The sequence below is a fragment of the Rana temporaria genome, chromosome 6 (assembly GCF_905171775.1).
Source record: "Rana temporaria chromosome 6, aRanTem1.1, whole genome shotgun sequence".
Taxonomy (NCBI): domain Eukaryota; kingdom Metazoa; phylum Chordata; class Amphibia; order Anura; family Ranidae; genus Rana; species Rana temporaria.
Window position 1 is genome coordinate 75,781,408 of NC_053494.1, and position 21,410 is coordinate 75,802,817.

The 21,410-nt window shown below is 41.3% G+C and overlaps 2 protein-coding genes across 8 annotated transcripts in view; both read left to right on the forward strand.

The window, feature by feature from the left end:
• Positions 1-7,870, forward strand: part of GSPT1 (G1 to S phase transition 1) — a 525,782-nt gene extending 517,912 nt beyond the window's left edge. For all 5 annotated transcript variants that reach the window (XM_040356936.1, XM_040356939.1, XM_040356940.1 and 2 more), the window contains one exon: positions 7,367-7,870. In XM_040356936.1, the coding sequence (XP_040212870.1) occupies positions 7,367-7,419 (53 nt within the window). In that variant the 3' untranslated portion in view covers positions 7,420-7,870. The remainder of the gene's footprint in view (positions 1-7,366) is intronic.
• Positions 7,871-14,337: 6,467 nt separating this feature from the next.
• LOC120943569 lies at positions 14,338-20,535 on the forward strand. Of its 3 annotated transcripts, XM_040356944.1 has the most exons (3): positions 14,338-18,226; positions 18,338-18,480; positions 18,766-20,535. In XM_040356944.1, exon 1 carries the CDS (start codon positions 14,911-14,913, stop codon positions 17,206-17,208), a length of 2,298 nt encoding a protein of 765 aa, XP_040212878.1. In that variant the 5' UTR covers positions 14,338-14,910; the 3' UTR covers positions 17,209-18,226; positions 18,338-18,480; positions 18,766-20,535. The 3 variants fall into 3 exon arrangements, with proteins under 3 accessions (XP_040212878.1, XP_040212877.1, XP_040212879.1); XM_040356943.1 differs by having other exon boundaries at positions 18,338-20,535; XM_040356945.1 differs by lacking the exon at positions 18,338-18,480.
• The last annotated feature ends 875 nt before the right edge of the window (positions 20,536-21,410 follow it).

Below are 21,410 nucleotides of genomic sequence, written 5' to 3' on the forward strand. Positions count from 1 at the left end.
CAGTGCAAGCTGTTTTTTTGCCACACTACCTGTTACCTAACTCTAAAATGAAAGAGCCTCTAAAAGTCTGATTGTGCCTGGGTTACTGTGATCCCTTTATAAAGACACACTGAACCCCCTTGAAAAGCATCTTCAGCCTTCCATAGCACACTCTTTCTTTCCATTCAACCCACCCCTCTTTGCTGCATAGATACCGGTCTGTTTCTCTCCCCCCCCCCCTTTTTAAAAAAGTGTCTCGACCTACCCCCATCCTCTGAGATTTACCTATGCAAATGACAGTGCCTCCTGGGATGCATGATGTGCATATCCCAGGAGGTGCTGGGGATGATATATTTTGGTTCCATTTAGTAGAGAAGGGGGCAGGCCTAGTGGCACCTGAAAGAGCCGGCAGCTGTCAGAAGGCAAAATTGTGGTGCCAAAGCCCTGTAGCGGCTGCAGATCCTGCTGCTGGATCCCAGCAGGACAACGCTGGCTAGGTGAGTATCCTTACTGTGCAGAACACAGCATCGGGTAGGAAGGAAAAACAAAATATTAAGGGGGAGGGGAAAGGCTGTTTAATCCACATGTAATCCACCACTGCTAACTGAGGGACTTCCCCTGCACAGTTGTGCAGGGGAAGTCCCTCAGTTAGCAGTGGGTGGATTACAGTCCTTTGAAAGAGGGAACACACGGGAAAGACATGGGTGAAGTTCATCCCAGGCCCAGAGGAAATGTCACGTTTATAGTAAGATTCTAGCCGTTCTCTCGCTCTAGTCTAGAGCAAGGTCTGAAATCCCTCCAACTCCATCTCCCTTACAGATGCACTACATGCGACCCATTTGACGAAAGCAGAATTTACATCCTATGTGTTTGACCTGTTCAGAAGCTGCTTTTGAAGTCCTAGGTCTGTCGACCACAAGCGCTCTTCTGCCTCCCCCTGATTATAATTCTCCCTCTTATAATTCTAATTCTCCCTCTTGCTACTGCCAAACCAAGAGAGGTTGCATACTTTTTGTAAAGTACATAAACTAGGCCAGGAGATATATATGTAGAATCATATATACATGTCACATTTATAAGCGTGCTAAATCATTTTGGAAAGCTTTTTCCTTCAGTCACATGACTTCAGTATCTCCAGATCAGAATCTGGGGCGGGTGAGAGGCATGTTTTCCTTTGCCAGGAGTAATCCTCCTCTGTGATTGACTGTTGAGTGACCTCACCTGTCACACTCTGCAGTGTGCAAGTGCTCTGTGTTTGGGGAGGCATTACTTTCTTTATTTAGCTCTTTACGCACTGCCTGGTTATATTCACAACGTCTGTCGAGTCATACTGTCAAATTGTCACCCAAGCACAGTGGAGGATCAAATCTCTGTATAGCGGGTGTTGGGCAGGTGATGGGTAGATCTTGTACCTTCCTTGCTGATCCTCAGACTGCTCCTCCCACATATGCAGAGTGGCGCAGGGAACAACTTGGTATGCTTAGTATTCTGTGCAGCTGAGGCTGCAGAGATGGAGACTGAGGGCTCTTTCAATAAAGCCTCCCAACTGGGCTGTTAAAAATGTAAAAAAAAGAAACTGACACATCCTCTGCCCTACTGACAATGTCCTCTTCTCTACTGACTGACACTGTCCCCTTTTTAGGGTAGGCTAAGTTTTTTTTTTTTTTTTTTTTTTTTTTTTTAGAAGTTTTAAGTTATCCATATTTTTTTTAGTTAGGCCTTACTAGATAATTTGTTAAAAAAAAATTGCTGAACCCTGGTTGACTTTTGATCTTCCATATTGTTCGGGAGACGACCTCTCAAAGGTTGCCTACCCCTACTGTATAGAATGCAGAGCTCAATTCACTAAACAATATTTGGCCAAAGCCTTCATTGCTTCAGCCAATCTCTGTGCAAAAATACTGTAAGTTAGGAATGCTTTCAGAAGGAGGTGTTAATAGTTTTTGTTTTATAAATGAAAGGAGAAGTATGGTTCTGGGTCCCCCCCCCCCCCCAATTTATGTCCGATGCTGAATCTGTACCCCAGCGTCTCTGCACTGAGAACCAAGCCATCGTACACCGCCGATGGCTCGGTTCTCACAGATCCCCTAGAGGAGAGCTGCTGCCTGTCAGTGGAGATTTTTTAACGAAGTTTGGCGCCATTTCATGAGTGTGCGCAATTTTAAAGCGTGACATGTTCGGTATCTATTTACTCGTCTTTCATATTTAAAAAAAAAATTGGGCTAACTTTACTGTTTTGTTATTTTTTAATTAATGAAACCAATTTTTTTCCCCAAAAAAGCGTTTGAAAAATGATTGCGCAAATACCGCGCAAGATAAAAAGTTGCAATGACTGCCATTATATTCCCTAGGGTGTCTGCTAAAAAAATATATATATATATATATATATATATATATATATGTATATATATATATATATATATATATATATAAAATGTTTGGGGGTTCTGAGTAATTTTCTAGCAAAATGATGATTTGTACATGTAGGAGAGAAGTGCCAGAATAGGCCTGGTATGGAGGTGGGTATAAAAGCCCTATATTGAAGGGGTTAAACAGCATCAATTCTATGTACACTTGCACGCAGTTTTTGAAGGAACTCGGCAGGTAGGTTGTTCCAGACATCCTGGGGCATTGACCACAAACCTTTGGTGAATGTGGATGCCTCAAATCCCTTAAATCCTTCTGTGTATCCATGTAATCCCAGACAGTCTTGATGTTGATCGTGAATCGGGCTTTGATGTCATAAGGAGGTGGGGGCTCCATATGACATCACCTGGTGACCCCACCCATGACAGGCGGATAGAGGCAGAAGAGGGAGAGGAAGTCGGAAGAGACGCAGGAGCTGTCTTAATAAATCCAGATTCCGATAAGCCCCTCCGCCCGCAGACCCCAACAACCAACGTCAAGGGTTGTCGGGAAGAGGCCCTTGTCCTCATCAACATGTGGCAAAGCCCCCTGCACCAAAGCACCCATAATCTTATCTTGAGGGCATGTGGCCTGGTACGGTTCAGGAGGGGGGGGGGTTGCTCGCTCGTCCCCACCCCTTTTCCTGACCTGCCGGTCTTCATGCTCGGATAAGGGTCTGATATGAATTTTTGGGGATCCCAATGCCATTTTTTTTAGCGTGGGGGTTCCCCTTAAAATCCATGCCAGACCGAAGGACCTGGTATGCTCTTGGAGGGGAAACCCATGCCATTTTTTTATTTTGCATGGCGTTCCCCTTCAAGATCATCTGAGCACAAGACGTATGCCAAAGTTGGATCAGTCAAGACGACGATCCGAATTTGATCTGACTTCAGTGATATTCAATGGGTTGAAGTAGTGCAGGGAGCATTTTCAAAGTCGGACCGACTTGTGTCAGACCAGTTAAGACGGCTCCTATAGGGAAACATTGGGAGCGCATGCTGCATGATGTGTGAAAAGCAATGTCGGAACATTTGTCGTACAAGTGTGAACCCAGCCTTATGGTGCATTGAACAGCCCATTCAAAGTGCTCTGCACTGATGCAACAAACTTTAATACACAGCCATAAGATTTTCTCAAAATAGAGTGCACCGTATGTGGGATATGTGGAAAAATTATACACTGCTCAAAAAAATTAAAGGAACTTTGAAAACATATCAGCTCTCAACGGGCAAACATCTCATGCTGGATAAAATTATCCACCTACAGAGGGCTGAATTCAAAGACACCCCGAATATCAAAGTGAAAAAATTATGCAGCAAGCTAGTCCATTTTGCTGAAATTTCATTGCAACAACTCAGAATGGTCCTTAGTAGTTTGTATGCATGCCTGACAACATCAGGGCATACTCCTAATGAGACAACGGATGGTGTCCTGGTGTATTTCCTCCCAGATCTGGACTAGAGCATCACTGAGCTCCTGAACAGACTGAGGTGCAGCCAGGCGGCACCGGATGGACTGAAACATAATGTCCCAGAGGTGTTCTTTTGGATTTAGGTCAGGTGAGCGTGGGGGCCATTCAAAGGTATCAATTTCTTTTTCCTCCAGGAACTGGCTGCATGCTCTCACCACATGAGGCCTGGCATTGTCATGCACCAGGAGGAACCCAGGATCCACTGCACCAGCGTAGGGTCTGACAATGGGGGTTAGGGTGCCATCGTGTAGCCTGTAGAGGTCTGTGCGTTCCTCCATGGATATGCCTTCCCAGAACATCACTGACCCACCACCAAACCGGTCATGCCAAACGATGTTACTGGCAGCATAAAGTTCTCCGCGGCTTCTCTAGACCCTTTTACGTCTGTCACATATGCTCAGGGTGAACCTGCTCTCATCTGTAAAAAGCATGGGGCACCAGTGGCTGACCTGCCAATTCTGGTGTTCAATGGAAAATGCCAATTGAGCTCCACAGTGTCCGGCAGTGAGCACAGAGCACACTAGAGGACGTTGGGCCCTCAGGCCACCCCCATGAAGTCTGTTTCTGATTGTTTGGTCAGTCATTCGCACCAGTGGCCTGCTGGAGGTCTTTTTGTATGGCTCTGGCATTGCCCATCCTGTTCCTCCTTCAACAAAGGAGCAGATACTGGTCCTGCTGATGGGTTAAGGACCTTCTACAGCTCTGTCCAGCTTTCCTAGAGTAACTGTCTCCTGTAGTCTCCTCCATGCTCTTGAGACTGTGCTGGGAGATGCGGCAAACCTGGCAATGATGCGTATTTATGTACCATCCTGGAGGAGTTGGCCTGCCTGTGCAACCTTTATAGGGTCCAAGTATCGCCTTATGCTACCAGTAGTGACACTGACCCTAGCCAAATGCAAAACTAGTAAAAAAAAAACTGTCAGAAAAGATGTGTTGGGGGAAAAAAGTCCTACCTCCACCTGAAAAAAAAAAAACATTCCTTTTTTGGAGGTTGTCTCATTATTGCCCATATAGTGCACCTGTTAGAGGAGTTGTAAAGGAATTTTTTTTTCACCTTCATGCAATCTATGCATTTAGGTGAAAAAACATCTGATGCCGAGCCCCCGTTTTACCTGACCTGTTGAAAGTCCTGCGCTCGGTCCCGAGATCCTCTTCGCCGTTCAGCCTGGCCGCTGATTGGCTAGAGCGGATGGATTGAGAGCAACGCAGCCATTGGCTGGCGCTGCTGTCAATCACATCCAGTGACGCGGAGGGGCGGGGCCGAGTGATTCAGTGAGTGGCTACGGCCGCTCGCTGTATCACGGGAGCGCGCCCGTGAGGACTCATCGCCATGCGAGCGAGCTCCCATGAATGTGGTGAGTTCTTGCAGGGAGGACCAGAGACAGCCGCCGAGGGACCCCAGAAGACGTGGATCGGGGCCACTCTGTGCAAAACAAAGTGCACAGTGGAGGTAAGTATAACATGTTTGTTATTTTAAAGAAAAAAAAAGGTTTTCCTTTTACTAACACTTTAATTTCTATTAACAGCAAAGCAGCTAAAACTGATCAACAACCCTCTCTGTATACACCCCTCCCCCTCTGCTACTTAAATTACCAGATCAATATCCCAGGAGTTCTGATTCAAAAGTGTTCCTTTAATTTTTTTGATCAGTGTATTCTATAATAATAATCAGCTCTGACCGGTCTGCCCCCACACTCTGGCTCTTCTCTTTCCACATGTGCGCAGTACTGTTTTGTGATTTACAAACAAAGTATTTTAGGTGGGAACTTTTATAAAGTATGTCCTACTTGCTTAGGATGCATTGCCAACAATGCAATATCGGCTTTCTTTGTTACTGAGAAATCTGTTAGTTTGAGTGATATAATACATATCTGTTGAGATGCTTTGGCAGAATTCATGTACAAATACGTGATAGACTGCAAGTGGTTATACCTGTGTTAGGCCTGGTTCACACCTATGCAGTTTGCTTTTGATCCGTTTTTGCAGTGTGTTTTTTGCACACACGTTTTTTGTGTTTTATGCTTTTTTTTTTTACAGGGGAGATGTTTTTGTTGGACAGAATTAAAACTGCAAAACACATCAAAAGCGCTTTAAAAAACTGTGCATTTCCGCAGCGTGTCTTAAACAACATCACACCGTCTTGCGTTTTAAAAATGTCCCTGACCCTTTTCAAAGACGCAACAGTTGAAAAACATGGATGTGAACATGTCCAATAGGAAACCATGTTAAATGGACTATAGTGGATTTCTGAAAAATGCATTAAACACTGCTGCATAGGTGTGGACCAGACTTATGGCTGCAGCTGTCAGCCATAACTCTGGTATCACAATTTTCAGCCAGTAAAGCAATCCTAGCTGCTAACTAGCCACTGGATTGCTTTTACAGGTGCATCTTTTGGCTCTCCCATCTCGGCAGGGAGCCAGAGGTACCCGTTCCAATGAGTATTTTTGTCACTTCCAGTTAAGGCAGATGTAAACACTGGCCTTTTCTATTATTTTTTGTAGGATGAGCTCGGTTTTTTTTTTTTTTTTGCTCATGTCTGCATAAAAAGGACCTGGCATGCTTTCTTTCTGTCATTGAGATGTTTACATTTCTTGTGATTAGAAATAAAAGTGATAAAAAATAAAGTAGTCATTAAAGTGTTTTTTCCCTAAAGAAAATTGTTTGAAAAACTGCTGCGCAAATGCTGTGTGTAATATACAAAATTGCAACATCTACCCTTTTTTCTCCTAGGGCCTCTGCTAAAAAAAAAAATGTATGTGTGTAATATATATTTTACACACACACACACACACGCACACACACACTAGTGTGTGTGTAACAAAGTAACTTTCTAGCAAAAAATATTTATTTTTTACATGTAAACAAAAAGTATCAGAATAAGCCTGCCCATCCTACACTATATGAAAAATCGGCCTTAATTCGGTAATTTGGGAAGTTTTTGAGAAAAAAAACAAGGACAAGTTTCGTCATTTTCTAACGAACGTTAAATTGAGAGGTTAATGTGTTTCCTGTCCGAACTGTTTGCACTAGGTATATCTAAAAAACAACAAAAGAACAAAAAAATTGATTAATTTATGTCCACTGAACGATTTATCTGTCATTATATAATGGCACTATCGTTTGCTCTCATGGGCGAATGTTCGTTTTTTGAAAATGGGTTTGGCCGATTTTTTGTATAGTGTATGGCCAGCATAACATTGAAGGAAAAACTTATCACCAGAGATTCAGGCAACTACCATTAACTGAGTCCTTTATGGCAGACTAAGTTATTTTTGTAGAGATTTATGTTTTATAAAGATTATTTTCCTCGAGCTGAAATCACTGCTTTCTTCAAAGAATTGTTAATCTGTTTAAATTAAAGCGGTGCACACTTTGTTCAAAGACTTCAGATAATGTCATTTAAATGCAAGTAATTAGAACTGGTGCTAAAGATAATCTGAGGATGATTGATAACTTGAATTTTTTTTTTTTTATGTCAATAATGTTTTATGCTTTTCTTTTATTCAGGCAAGACGATTGCAATCGGAAAGGTCTTGAAACTGGTTCCTGAAAAAGATTAAGCCTTCATTTTGTTCTGCACAATGCTGTGAGAAAAAATTGACTCTACTGAAGCCTACTTCACTTCGCCTTCTTACTTTCTGCCCATTGACAAACTCTCTTCCCATTGACAAACTTGATTCCCAGTTAGAAATTTACACAGCAGAAAAAGGTCCACATTGTCAGCTTTCTCATATTGAGAGCTCTGCTATGCCACTGTTGAATTTAATTCCCTCAACATTTTTCTTTTCAACGCCTCTAAATTGTGTCCTCAGAGATTTGGCAATAGCTATATAAGTGATGTGGACAAGTTTGCCTAAGTTTTTTTTTTGTTTGTTTTTTTAAACACACGCAACATGGTCTTTTTGGTCCATAGTTAAGCATCCTAATTCTAAATAGACCATTGAGAGTGCAAATGTGTAAACACGTTACAGGAAGAAACTACCGTATTAATAAAATCTGTTTAAAATCCTGTTTTTGGTTTTGGAATTGCTTTTTTTTTTTTTTACCCTGAATGTAACATTTTTTTATTGTTAAATACACATCTATCTTCTCACCAAGTCCCCAATATTTAGGCCTGTATTTAAAATACATTTCTCTACTTTGACAGATGTTTTAAAATACTCTTTATGCAAAATCATTGACAAAATGTTTATTTAATTTTTTTGTTTTTTTTACTTCAATTTCATACCCAGACAAGTATTGTGAAATACTTGCATTTTCTATATTTAGCTGCAGCTTATTTGACCTGAGTGGATATTGCTAATACGCAACAGTCTGCAATAATTTATATACTCCTGAAGTTTTAGTAATATAATGGCTTTTAATAAAAGTTCCTGTTCACAAGAGGAAACAAGTACCGTATTTATCGCGGTATAACGCGCTCCCGCGTATACCGCGCACCCCTAAAGTGGCCCCCAATCCTGTGGAAAAAAAGTTTTTTTTGTTCTTACAGTTTTGGTGTCTTGCGCGGCGTCCATCGGCGGCCTCATCGGGTCCGTTCTGTACGTCCAGGACGTGAGCGCGGAAGGAGCCGAGACTGGCCGACTATACCCGAGTGTACTGCGCTCGGTATATGTCGGCGCAGTATTCAAAACTCGGCGCGGGTATCGGCGTATACCACGCACCCACGATTTTGCCCTGATTTTCAGGGAAAAAAAGTGCGCGGTATACGCCGATAAATACGGTAGTTTTTCCTTCAAGTACAACCTGAGAATGCTAGGATTTCTCAATTGTAGTTTAGTCTGTGATTCTCCTTGCTGCTTAAAGTGTCTGAGATCAGCAGGGTACTCACTGCTGAGCTCATAAAGTTTGCACAAATGAAACCTCTGGATATGTGATCTAGGTAGAATACTACCATTTGTAATCTTTGCATATCAAGAGATCAGCTTGTCTAGAATGGATAGAATTGAGACCCTGGTGATTACAAACTTTTTGTTCCAGTGATCCTTGGGATACTAAGAGCAATAGTGTAGCTGTTTGACATTTAAAGGGGCCAAAATAAAATTGGAAGACAAGTTTGCGGGCATACGCTTGTTACATTGGGCAATTATTTGCAGTTTTACAGAAATATTTTTCCTTCAGATTGTCTTAAGATTGAAATATATTCAGATGTGGCGTGTTGGAGTACCTAAGACCTTTAAAGTTTTTAAAAGGCTGCTGTTTTGCAGGTTGAAAACTGTGAAAAATGTTCAACCCTATTTGGTATCTGTGGATTATTTTTTCCAATCATTTCACCATTGAGGCTACATTATACGGCCAAAGAAAGCTATTGTTTTTCATTTTTTAAATGGATACTCTTGTTGCCGCCATAATGCATGAAATGGAAATAAATTTTATTATGTCAGCAAAAAATGTGGCCTCAGTTTTTACTAATGAGTAGCAGTAATTAATCATGTTAGAGTAAAATGGAACTTTGCTTTTAAATTCTTCTGTTTAGACAATTTCATTGTCATCTTGTGTATTTACAGTGAGTTTCCTGTATGCGTAAGTATTACAAAAAGTCAATGGCAGAGTGGGACATAAGTTGATTATAGAGGATCTGTCATCTTGGATTTAACATGTGGTCAGAGTATCTGGGTGCAAACTAGGAAAGCACAAGGGCTTTTTTATTTTTTTTATTCCCTTCTCCTCTGCTTGTTTAAGTGGAAAACCCTAAACAAACTATATTGTTGCCTATCACTGGACCTCTTCTTTTTTTTTTTTTTTCTTCATACAGTACAGGACACAGGTAAATTAAGAGATGACTGGGTTAAAGACTGGTACCTTCAAGTGACTGGTCACTGGCAAAGTGAGGACCCCCATCATACTCCCAGCAATCCTCCATTCTTTTGCTAGTGTTTTTAGGTGTTTGTATCTTCTCTACTGAGAGTATGTTATCAGATTCTTCAATAAACTTTCCGATGCTGTGTTGTGGCTACAGCAAACATGTTTGCAGCGCCCTATGAGAGCTTTGAGAACTGCACCTGGACCCACCAGAGGAGATACAGTGCCAGCTTTTAAAGTTTTAAAGGCACTGAAGCCTGCATTAGGTGTCTACCATGGCATAGAATACAGCATGTTGGTTTATTCACAGGGTGCTGTACAGGTCCAGGGCAGAGGCAATCTTCATCAGTGTGAACCAGCCGCACCCAATTTTCTCCCCACCCTCACTGACTGATTACGTCGTCCTCAAGTGGGCAATGCCAAGGAGTAAGATTTAATTCCCTGTTGTCCCCTTCGAGGATTTGATCTGCGGGATCCCGAATAAATGCTGTAGGTGCTTTATGCTCCCTTAGTGGGGGCTCTTCTTTTATGTGAGATCATGTGTCTAAGCTTGTAATTTTTTAATTATTTTTTACACACTCCTTTTCTTTAATCGGTCCAACCATGCAACCTTGGTTCATTACTATATTGATCATGTCCCGAGATCCCGGGAACCAGCTCTATGGTCCCTGAGCTCCTTTAGCACCTGAAGCTTCTGCCATATGTATGAAGTAAGGGCATAGATGGTCTTGATTGAATCGTATTCTGATTCTATAGGTCTTGGCCTGGTCATTGTCTTGCTTTGTTTTCAGGGTGCTCATGTTGTGGGATACCCAAAATGACTTTATATTGAGTGCATTTTCTGCTCATGTTCTGTTGAGCAACCTTCAGCAGAAGTTTTGGCTGTTGCAAGTCTTTGAATGCACAACCTCTAAAATCTGCCTTGATTTCAGCTCACTGCTTGGAGTACCTAGGCCTTGTCTTGAACATGACCTTGTCTCAAGTTCTACTTTCACCTACAAAAATTATGTTGCTGAGATCTCAAGCAATGACTCCTCATGTCATTGACCCTCAGTGTTTTTTGCATAACCGTTCTGGGTCTAATGAAGTCAAGGTGGCAAAATTTACTCCAGGCCATTGGAACAAAGCATTCTGTTTAGGTGGGGTAAGCACATTTCTTCTGTGAAACGTCCCATGCACCTGTCAGCAGACGCCACAGGCTCACTACCAGTTTGAATTCACAATTTAGCGCTGGATTTCTAGCTTTGAATTAGATGAAGGATGTGGGCCTGTGTGTATGTAGGGAACTTGGTCAGAGCAGAAATCGCGCTTGATCGCTGCGTTCTATAAGCATCATTAAAATGCAGAATGTCATGTTCCAGCCCTGTCAGCCATACATTCCTGGGGTAAAAAAAATGACACTTTCTCGCTCAACAGACTTAGAGTCGTTTCTACACCCGGAAGTGTTTTGGGTCATTTGTATGGATTTCCTGGCGTCAAGATTCAACCAGACCAGGGGTTTCAAACTGGTGACCCTCAGGCTGTTGCGGAACTACAAGTCCACTCAAACCTCTGCTTTACTCTTGTAACTGTCAGCCTTGCAATGCCTCATGGGACTTGTAGTTCTGCAACAGCTGGAGGGCCGCCAGTTTGAGACCCCTGAACCTGACAGTTTAAGGTTTGTGTCTCGGTCACAGGATCTGAGATTTTTTTGGGCTCCTGGTTGAGCTGGTGATTCAATGGTATCAGTTACTCCCTGATGCTTTTCTACCCCTAAAGATCCTCTCATTGTCTTTGGATTGAGTCTGAAGTAATTCTGTTGATGCTGATGATGCCAAACTGGCTAAGAAGAATTTGGTAAAAGGGATGTGTGCCAGCTTTTGGCAGACATCCCATGGCTGTAACCAAACAGTATTTACTGGCACAGGGTCCAATGTACATCCTGCCTTTCAGTCCCTGGCTGTTAAAGCCAAGTCCTGAGAGATATGGGTCTGGCTGATTTGGTCATCCCTATACTTTTTATGTGCTATAAAATCAAACTCCCAAGGTCTAGTACTGCACCTGGAAGGCTTATTTTGCCTGGTGTAAACAGGGTAAATTAGTCCTTGCCAGTACTTCGTCAGATGTATTCAGGGTAAATTAGTCCTTGCCAGTACTTCGTCAGATGTATTCTGGCTTTTCGTCAACCTGGTCTGATTCGGTCTTTCATAAAGATAAATGAGCACTCAGAGGTAGAAGCAGCTGGCACAAAGATGACAGGACAAACCTTGTAAAATGCATAAATCAAAAATGTGTAGCACTCCTATATCAAGCTTATATAATAAAGTGTTCCGAATAATACAATCAAGTGAGCAGTCTGTTTAAAAAAAGTCCAATTAGTGTATATTCAATGAGCAGAATAAAGACCATGCACTGTGCAGAGGATAAAACAGGAGCTAGTCATCTTTCACCCTTTATGCACTTTCCAGATGACTAATGAATATTCACACATAATATACATGACCCAAACAATCGATAGTGTAAATGTAGTGACTATCAGAATAAAGATTTATCCTCTGTGCAAGAAATGAAGAAGCATGTTGCTTCTCCACCTTTTTATGCTCTCACCAGATAGATAATAAACATCAGCATATGCTATTAGCAACCCCCCTAGGCAATCAGTTGCTATCCATACATTCTCAACCAAAGAGCACTTCAATCTAAGAGGGAACTGTGTAAAAAAAAAAAAAATAGCTGGTGCTGAAACAAATCAAATCCATCCAAGCCATTTTCTTGTAGACAAGCCTACAGCCAGATTTCGCCAAAAGGCCCAATACAGAAAAGTAGTTGACAACATAATACATAAGCCAGAACTTAATACCAACACACCATATATGTGTAAATAGAAGGCCATCTTCCAATTGCCTAATGGTAAAAGTAAGACTTATAAAGTACAACGATTAGATTAAATATTCAATGCAGGTTTAATAATGCCTAGTATATTATTATACAGGATTTATATAGTATATAGAAATTACTGAAAAACTTTAAAAATAATCTTAATTTAAAGGACTATTAACCGCTTGTATATACTGTGGCAGGGCGGCCCTATTGTGCGAAACTACATACCTGTACGTCGTTTTGGGCATGAGACACTGTGGGGAAGCCGATGCGTGGGTCCAGTAGCCACGATGTCCGCCGGCCCACCCGCGAATGCTCCTCAGAGGCAGAATGGGGATCTGCCAATGTAAACAAAGCAGATCCCCGTTCTGACCGAAAAGAGTACAGTGAGATAGTCTAGTGATCCCAGTGTACTCCCAGTCCACTCCCCCCACAGTTAGAACACCTCCCTAGGACACACTTAACCCCTTGATCGCCTGCTAGTGTTAACCATCACTGGTCCTAAAAAAAGTGACCAATCTGTCCACCGCAATGTGGCAGTTCCGCTATCACCACCATTTCTAGTAAAACAATGCCATAAATCTATCCCCTATTTTGTAGGCGCTATAACTGTTGCGCAAAACAATCAATGTACGCTTATTGCAATATTTTTTTTATTAAAATATGTAGAATACATATTGGCCTAACCTGGCAAATAATTTTATATATAATATTTATCTATATATAGATATAAAAAAAAAATTGGATATGTATTATAGCAAAAAGTTAAAAATATTGGGGTATTTTTGGGTTTATAGCGCAAAAAATAGAAACCGCAGAGGTGATCAAACACCAGCAAAAAGCGCTATTTGTGGGGGAATAAAAGACATACATTTTATTTGGGTACAGTCTCTCACGCCGTGCAATTGTCGGTTTAAAGTAACACAGTGCCGTATCGCAAAAAAATGGCCTGGTCATTAAGGGGGTAAAACCTTCCTGTCCTTATGTGGTTAAAACATAAACCCCATATGTACACCACATATGATAGTTATTGGCAGGCTATTCACGGGGAAGAGAACGATACAACTAACATGTCATTTCTATATAGAGTGCAAGAGACCTAACCAATATATATATATTTTTTTTAATTAACTATTGTATAACCACAATAAAACAGTTGTAGGTAGATTCACATACAATGGCTTAAAATTAGGTCGGCCTAGTCTTTTTAGGCTACACCGCGGTAAATTTTTTAGGCTAGTAGTGATTCACAAACCACTTACCTGTTAATTTTCGGCGGCGTAGCCTAAAACGATCGAGCGTAAGCACGCCTAATTCAAATGACTAGGAGGGGGGCGTGTTGTATGGAATTGAGGCTTGACCTCATGTTTTTTGACGTTTTTGTGTACTGCGCATGCGCCGGGCGACTACATTTCCCAGTGCGCATTGCGGCTAAGTAGGCCGTACGGGCCTATTGATTTTGACGCGGACGTAAACTACGTAACTCCCAATTTGCGGACGACTTAAAAAAACGACGTAAAAAATTCGAACCTCACGGCGGGAACGGCGGCCATACTTAACATTGTTATTCCACTTCATAGATGGAATAACTTTAGGTGGCCTATCACATACGGAAACTACATAATGCGACGGTGTAGGCCCGGCGTACGCTCGTGAATCGGCGTATCCCCTCATTTACATAATCTAGGCCAGCCGCAATGGAAGCGCCATCTAGCGGACAAAAGAAACATTGCAAGCTAAGATAGAACGGCGCAAGCTGGCCTATCTTAGCTTTGTTTAAGTGTATCTCTGTTTGAGAATACACTTAAAAATAGGCCGGCTTAGATTCAGAGTTAGGAAAAAGGGAATGACTTAGGGGCTAGTCATGGACTTTGTCGGCATGATAAGTTAGTAAAGATATGAGTCTTTCGTTTTGGTGGTGGGTCTAACGTACCTTTGTCTAAACGCCCCCCACTGAAAGATAATACCATGCCACAACGCACTCGGGGTGACACTCCTTCCAGTGGTGATGGCAGCCATTCACAGGGCAACTATATGGGAGGTATAGCAGCCCAAGCAATACAAACGCTATTAACACAGTCGCTACCACAAGGTACCTCCCTGGGTCCAGCACCTACTTTGGGTACTTCCGAGCCCAGTGTGGGTGGTGTTCCCAGGCGAAACATCTCTCTTGACAATTCTCAAGTAACATTACAATCACAACAACACATGAGACAAGGCACCCTTGATTCCCATATCACCACTCAGGTTCCTAATTTTCACCTAACCATGATGACCCCGCCCTTAACCTAACCCCTAAATCCAACCTAAATGTCCTGAATCTTACCCCCTATTTGTTCTCCTCAGAGGAGCTTGAGGTCCTTCAGCTTGGCCTAAGTTTTTGCCCATCCATGAAAAGCGATAAATACGAAATAATTAAAGATATTTATCTTTTTTGTCGCAATTTAACATATAAATTTTTATTTGATGAAAATCGCTTACGTAATATCCAAGAAAAACATATGACTGAACAAGTGAAAAATTTCACTATGGACGATTTTAGAGCCCTTAGGGACCTCATGCTCCTCCTTGACGAAAACACATCCCCTTCCCCCGATCCTCTCCTTTGTTCGGAATCACTGTCATCTACTATATCTTCTAATCCTTCTACCAAAAAATTCAAATTAAAATCCCAACGCTTTCCAGACTTAACAAGCAATTCAAATATATGGGCTTTCCTTCTAAGTACTATAAATGATTGTAAACAAATGGACACTAATGTATTGACTAATAATCTCTCTAAAAAACAACGACAAGCTATCATGAACCTTCAAAACCATCCGGATCTTGAGATAAAAGCGTCCGACAAGGGAGGTAATGTGGTCCTTATGACCAAGGCCAATTATGAGAAAATGGTATTCCACATCTTAAACAACAAAGAGTGGTATAGACGTATCAACGATACACAAATAGCTCTATTTAAAAATGAATTCCTATCCATTATTGGCCTTGCTCATCAAAGAGGTCTCATAGACCAAGATTTGTACAACTACCTTAATATTCGCAACCCAAGAACTGCAACTTTCTATGCATTACCCAAAATCCACAAACACCCTCTTACTCCCCCAGGTAGACCGATAGTGTCCGGCATAGGTTCTTTGACTGAAAATGCCAGCCGGTTTGTAGACTCCATCCTCATGCCCCATGTACTTACTTTGCCCTCGTATACCCGAGATACCCTGGACCTTCTTAAACAAATTGAGGATATGGTCGTGCCTCGGGATGCCCTCCTCGTGACCTTGGACGTGGAGGCATTATACTCCAGTATCCCTCACGAGTTGGGCATCTCGACAGCACGTACCTTCCTCCGTGAACAGGACCATCACCATTGGAACTATATTGATTTTGTAATAGACCTTTTACGATTTATTCTTACACGTAATCATTTCGTTTTCAAAGAGTCCCACTTCCTCCAGGTGCAGGGCGTAGCCATGGGCACTTGCTGTGCCCCTGGCTACGCCAATCTGTACCTGGGGGGGTGGGAACGTGATATTTTTTCGGATGAGGACTTGTCGATGTACACTGGCCATGTGATCAACTGGCTTAGGTACATCGACGACATCTTCATCATCTGGTCAGGTACCAGTTCCCAACTATATCAATTTATCGATATTCTTAATGTTAATGAACGCAATTTAAAATTCACGTTCACTGCATCTTCAGACCAGGTCACCTTTCTTGACCTCACCATCTTAAAGGATGGCGATGGCAGAATTACCTCCTCTCTCTTTAGAAAGGAGACCGCAGGTAACACCCTACTACACGCCACTAGTGCACATCCAACTAACCTCCTTAAAAGCATACCTTATGCACAATACCTTCGTTTACGAAGGAATTGCACTATGACAAAAGATTTCCTGTTACAGGCTAACCTACTCAGGCAACGGTTGTTGTTGAGAGGTTACAGTAAATCCTTACTACGGAAAGCATTCAATAAGGCTGCACGACAATCTCGTATCAACTTACTATTTAAACAAAAAGTCAACACAGAGTCGCAACCAGTAAGATTCATTACGCGGTACTCAAGCCATCACATCGAGGTGCGTAATATTCTAAATAAACATTGGTCACTTTTGACTAACGATCCCATCCTCAGTAATTACATTGGCCAAAGACCAGATATTACTTTTAAAAGATCTCGCTCACTTAGAGATAAATTGACTTCTAGTCACTACAAAACAAATTCAAATCAACAACGACCTCCAAATGGTATGATGAGATGTGGCAGGTGCAATTTTTGTCCTTGGGTTAGAGAGGGTACTACTTTTTCTTTACCCAATGGTGAAATTTTTACCCCCAATTTTTATGCGGACTGTAATACTCAGGGAATCATTTACCTTATGACGTGTAGCTGCCATGCATTTTACGTGGGCAAAACCATCAGAAACTTCAAGCATAGAATTAGGGATCATGTCTATTACTCCTCCCAAGGAAAAATGGTAACATCAGTCAGCCGTCACCTTGACCTATATCATAAATTTAATACCTCAGTTGCCTCGTTTATAGTACTTGCTATTGTCCCCAAAGATTGCCGTGGAGGCAACTGGGACAAGCAGGTACTCCAAAAAGAAACTTATTGGATCGAGCGTTTGGATGCCTTACGGCCCCCAGGCATTAATGAGGCACAGTCTTATAAATCCTTCTTGTAGTAACATTAAGCTAATTGGGTATACTTTTATATTTTTGAAATTTTCTTATTCATTTTTTTCTATTAGCACCTAAGTACTACTCTGGACTTTTCTGACTGCCTTGTCACCATGGCCCTGTCATTTGCTGAACTAGATGTCAGAGTAGCCAATCATACCGCTCATTTAACTATGTTCTTAGATCACTGGTTTATTGGGATTTTTTCCAGTTGTCCTTCTCTCTGTACTCATTTACTGTACCCCTGTTTTCTATACGAGGTCCTCTATGCTGTATAATTAAATAACATGTGTACATTTGGAAGATCTATCCACTTCCATACCTTATAAATAAATACTAATGTTTTTTGCATTTAATATGGTTGTGCTCCTTTTCTGCAACTGTGGTGAGATTTGGATGAAGTATCCTCCCCCCTGTGATCTCTTCCAGACGTGATGCCCTTTTCTTTGTCCCTCCTATTTATTCCATGCGATGTGGCCGCTTGAGATACAGCTTTTCCATCCTTGTTGTATCTCAATATGTCCACTAGATGGCGTGCAATCGCCATCGAATGGTGCATAAACTTCAGTACTGCGCGCGCACCGCATCTGGTGCGCGCGCACCTGCAGTTACTTTGCGGCCAGCACAGATGACATCACCCGGCAGCGCCGCGGTAGTTGTCGATCTGGGGCGAGACTCGAGGCTATTTAAAGCCCTCAAGCCCTACACACTATCCGCAGCCTCTTGTGAGGCAAACGAACCAACGACACGTGTGGCGAGTGTTGCATACTGGTAAGCCTAATTCTCTATCTCTAAACATGCCCTTCATACTTTTGTGTGGCCGATTCATTAGGCTCACAGTCTCCTTTCCTCTATATTTTGTTTCAGTGACTGGTCTATCGAGGTAATCCCTGCCCCTGTCTCCTTGAATTGCTCTAAAGATTGACACTGGGTTTTTTTCAAACACCCTAAACTTATACTCGCTGAATGCAGTCTTGTTATGAGCCATTGCAAACTCTATATATAAATGGTTCCAAATATTGGGTAAGCATTTTGCTTGCTGTTATCACTATTTGCCCTTTATTAATAATTATTACTATTACCTGTTTACTATCAATTAATGCTGTGATTCTATATATTGATTTTTTGCTACAGCCCTTGCCGCCCATGTTACGTCGTTTAATTCTCTTTGGGGTTACAAATTCAATTCCTTGCTAGCCCGTGCTACATATCTCTCTATGCAGAGAGTATCAAGCCAAGCTAGTCCACAGTTATTTTGTCTGTACTTCTTTTTATAGGTAAGCAAACTTAGTCTAAACCCTATTACTTATCATATTCCAATTTCATTATGCCTCCTGTCTCCTTCGTACTGGAATTTTTGGGACTGGAATTCCAGGCATCTTGTCTGCTCTCTGTGGCTATTTCCACAATGTTCATGGGGGTGACTCTTTTTTGTCCTTTCTCACCATATTGCATGCTATAGGAGCACTCCGGTTTCTTAAATATCTATATAGGCTGTTATATATTTTTCTGTTCTATATCAATATGTTATATATGTATATTTGTCTCCTTCACCAATTTAGCACATTGACTCCACTAAGTCCTTCGAGGAAGCGCTCAGATACAGCGCGAAACATGTCAGGACTCCGATCAACCCAGCGCAAGTGCTAAAAATCTCCAGTTGCTGATGATTTTCTTTAGAAGCTTTTGTATTTATTTATGGTTCCAACTATCAGTCCGCTTTTGGACATCTAGTCTAGTATTATATTAATTGGTGCTAGTACTGTATAACCAGATTTAATCTTCTAAGCTACATCAATTACTGTGAACGCTGTACTGATCAAATGCTATGTGTAATTTATGTGTACTCTTTGGAGGAAAACTTTTAAAATATATATTTTTTTGTAATAAATATTTTTATATATAAAGTCAGTTTTCGAAAGACTCATATCTTTACTAACTTATCATGCCGACAAAGTCCATGACTAGCCCCTAAGTCATTCCCTTTTTCAAAATTTGTTTAGGACGTGGCATATGAAAAAACATCATGCATCCACATGTGCACTACATGTGAGGATGTATTAACTCTTTAATCTAGATTCAGAGTTAGGTCGGCTTATCTGTAGATAAGCCGGCCTAACTCTTTGTGAATCTAGCTATTGATATCTAGATCTACATTTAGGCCTTGAGGTACAAGTGTAAATGAATGAATAAAGTGTACACATTTCATAAATCTACCAGATTGCCCCTGTTTATCTCTCAACACATTACCCCTCTCCAGTGCAGGTTGATTTTATCTATCACTACAAACTTAATGCTGGTGGGTTTCTCATTAGTACCACTCTCAAGTGAGATTTTCTGGGAGGGCTTATATAGTTCCTTTTCTGCTTGTGTCTAATCACCTAAAGGTACATGCCTACAACCCATTTGTCTATGAATCTGCCTGTGTTACTGTACCGTTTTCCAAAAAAAAAAAAAAAACAGCAGCAACCTTCGTAAGCTGATTATAGGTGATCTTTTTTTTTTTTTTTTTTTTTTTTTAAGTACCTATAAAAGTTGATTTTTTGAATTTTTTTTTATCTGCTGCTGGGTTGTAACCCTCCAGTACGTGTATCACTTTTTTTATGCCACTAAGCCGAAGGGCACAGAAGACCTTGTTACTGCCCAGTTTTTCAATGCTGTATGCAATGATCATACAGATTCTTTAGAAATAGGAAATGCATCTGTCCATTCCACTTGAAAAAAATGTAGGTCTTTTTAAAAGCACTGGCAAGCTAGCACCAAGATTTGCTAATGCCATGAGAATTCTTAGTTTGGCGTTCTCAGTAGATAATACTGTTTCAGTTGGTTTATGCCACTGTGTAATTGTTTTGCATCTAATCAGAATTGTGGATTACTGTTTTACACCTATTTGATTCCAAGATTGATGTGTAAGCCATTATGGCTTTCCTTTACAAAAGAATAAATAGTGCAGTTTAGGAACGCATAATCAGAAATCTGTAATCAGACAAATTTTAAATCTTTTCTGAGCACTTGTACATTGTGGGTCTGTACAACATCTGCACTTTGTATAACTGGATTACATACTAACGCAGGATAAATTAATAGTATTTTGGTTTTGATCTTTTGGCTGCAAGTTAGGTATTTATGCACATTTGCACTTTGTTAAATAAACCCCATGTATAATAATGAACGCCTTCACGTGTGTGTGGGCTTCAAGCATAATTTCAAAATCGTATATTAAAGGCAGCCTTTCATTAAAGCAGTTTTTTTTTTGTTATGTGCCTTTTAAATGTACACTACAGTCATGTAGTCTGCTGTTATACCAAATAAAAGTGCCAGGTTTATTGCAATTTGTCTAGTTGGTCTTGAATTTGATTATACACTGCATTGTTTTTTTTCCTAACTGTGCATTAAGGGACACGAGAAGTAATTAAGATACATTGGGTTTTGCTGCTGCCTTATGGAGTTTGAACATTGACAGGCAAACATACAAAAAAACCTAGTATAACCCTTCCTACTCCATGTTTTTTTTTTTTTTTTTGAGCTAGCCTCCTGGGAGAACATACTACCTCCCTCCTGAGTCGTCCCACCCGAAGTCCTCTGCTGAACACATTTCTTTTTATGAAGGTTATTTATTTTAGCAAGGATGCATCCGAACCACACTGTGAGCCAGCCTGTAATGCATCCTGCAGTACTAGATTCAAACATATAAGTGTAACATGTGAGTTAGCTGCAGAATGCTTTACAGTTTAGGGCCATGGTGCACGCTTCTGGTGAAACCCTGTCCCTGGGGAGTGTGCCCACCTGGAGGGCAAATGCTATCTATATGGGGCATTAGAAGGCTAGATCCTTCTCTATTGTTAGTTTGTATGGGAACTGCACTGCTTCTCAGGACCTCAGCTGCAGTAAGAACTTGTGTTCTCTTTTTTGTGCATAAAGCCTAGTGGAGTTGTACTTGTTCTTCCCTTATGGTGTAGGTACCCCATGGGTACATTTTGGGGCTCTGGCTGCAACACTTTCACATGGCTGGCAGTGGGTAGAACTGCACAATATTTAAATGTGGTGCTCAGAAGAGACTTCTGGTGGTTTCATTGTGCGTGTGAATCAGCCTTACTGCCATCTCCCATTCTGTGCACCACCTCAAAGAATATCTAGATGTTCATTATATAAATGGGCTTCCCGCTGCCCTAGAGTGAGTTGTAGATGAGATTAACCTTTGTCTGCT

Bases quoted from the DNA above. Each gene is read 5' to 3' on its own strand.
- LOC120943569 (XM_040356943.1), top strand. From the start codon at position 14,911: ATGAAAAGCGATAAATACGAAATAATTAAAGATATTTATCTTTTTTGT.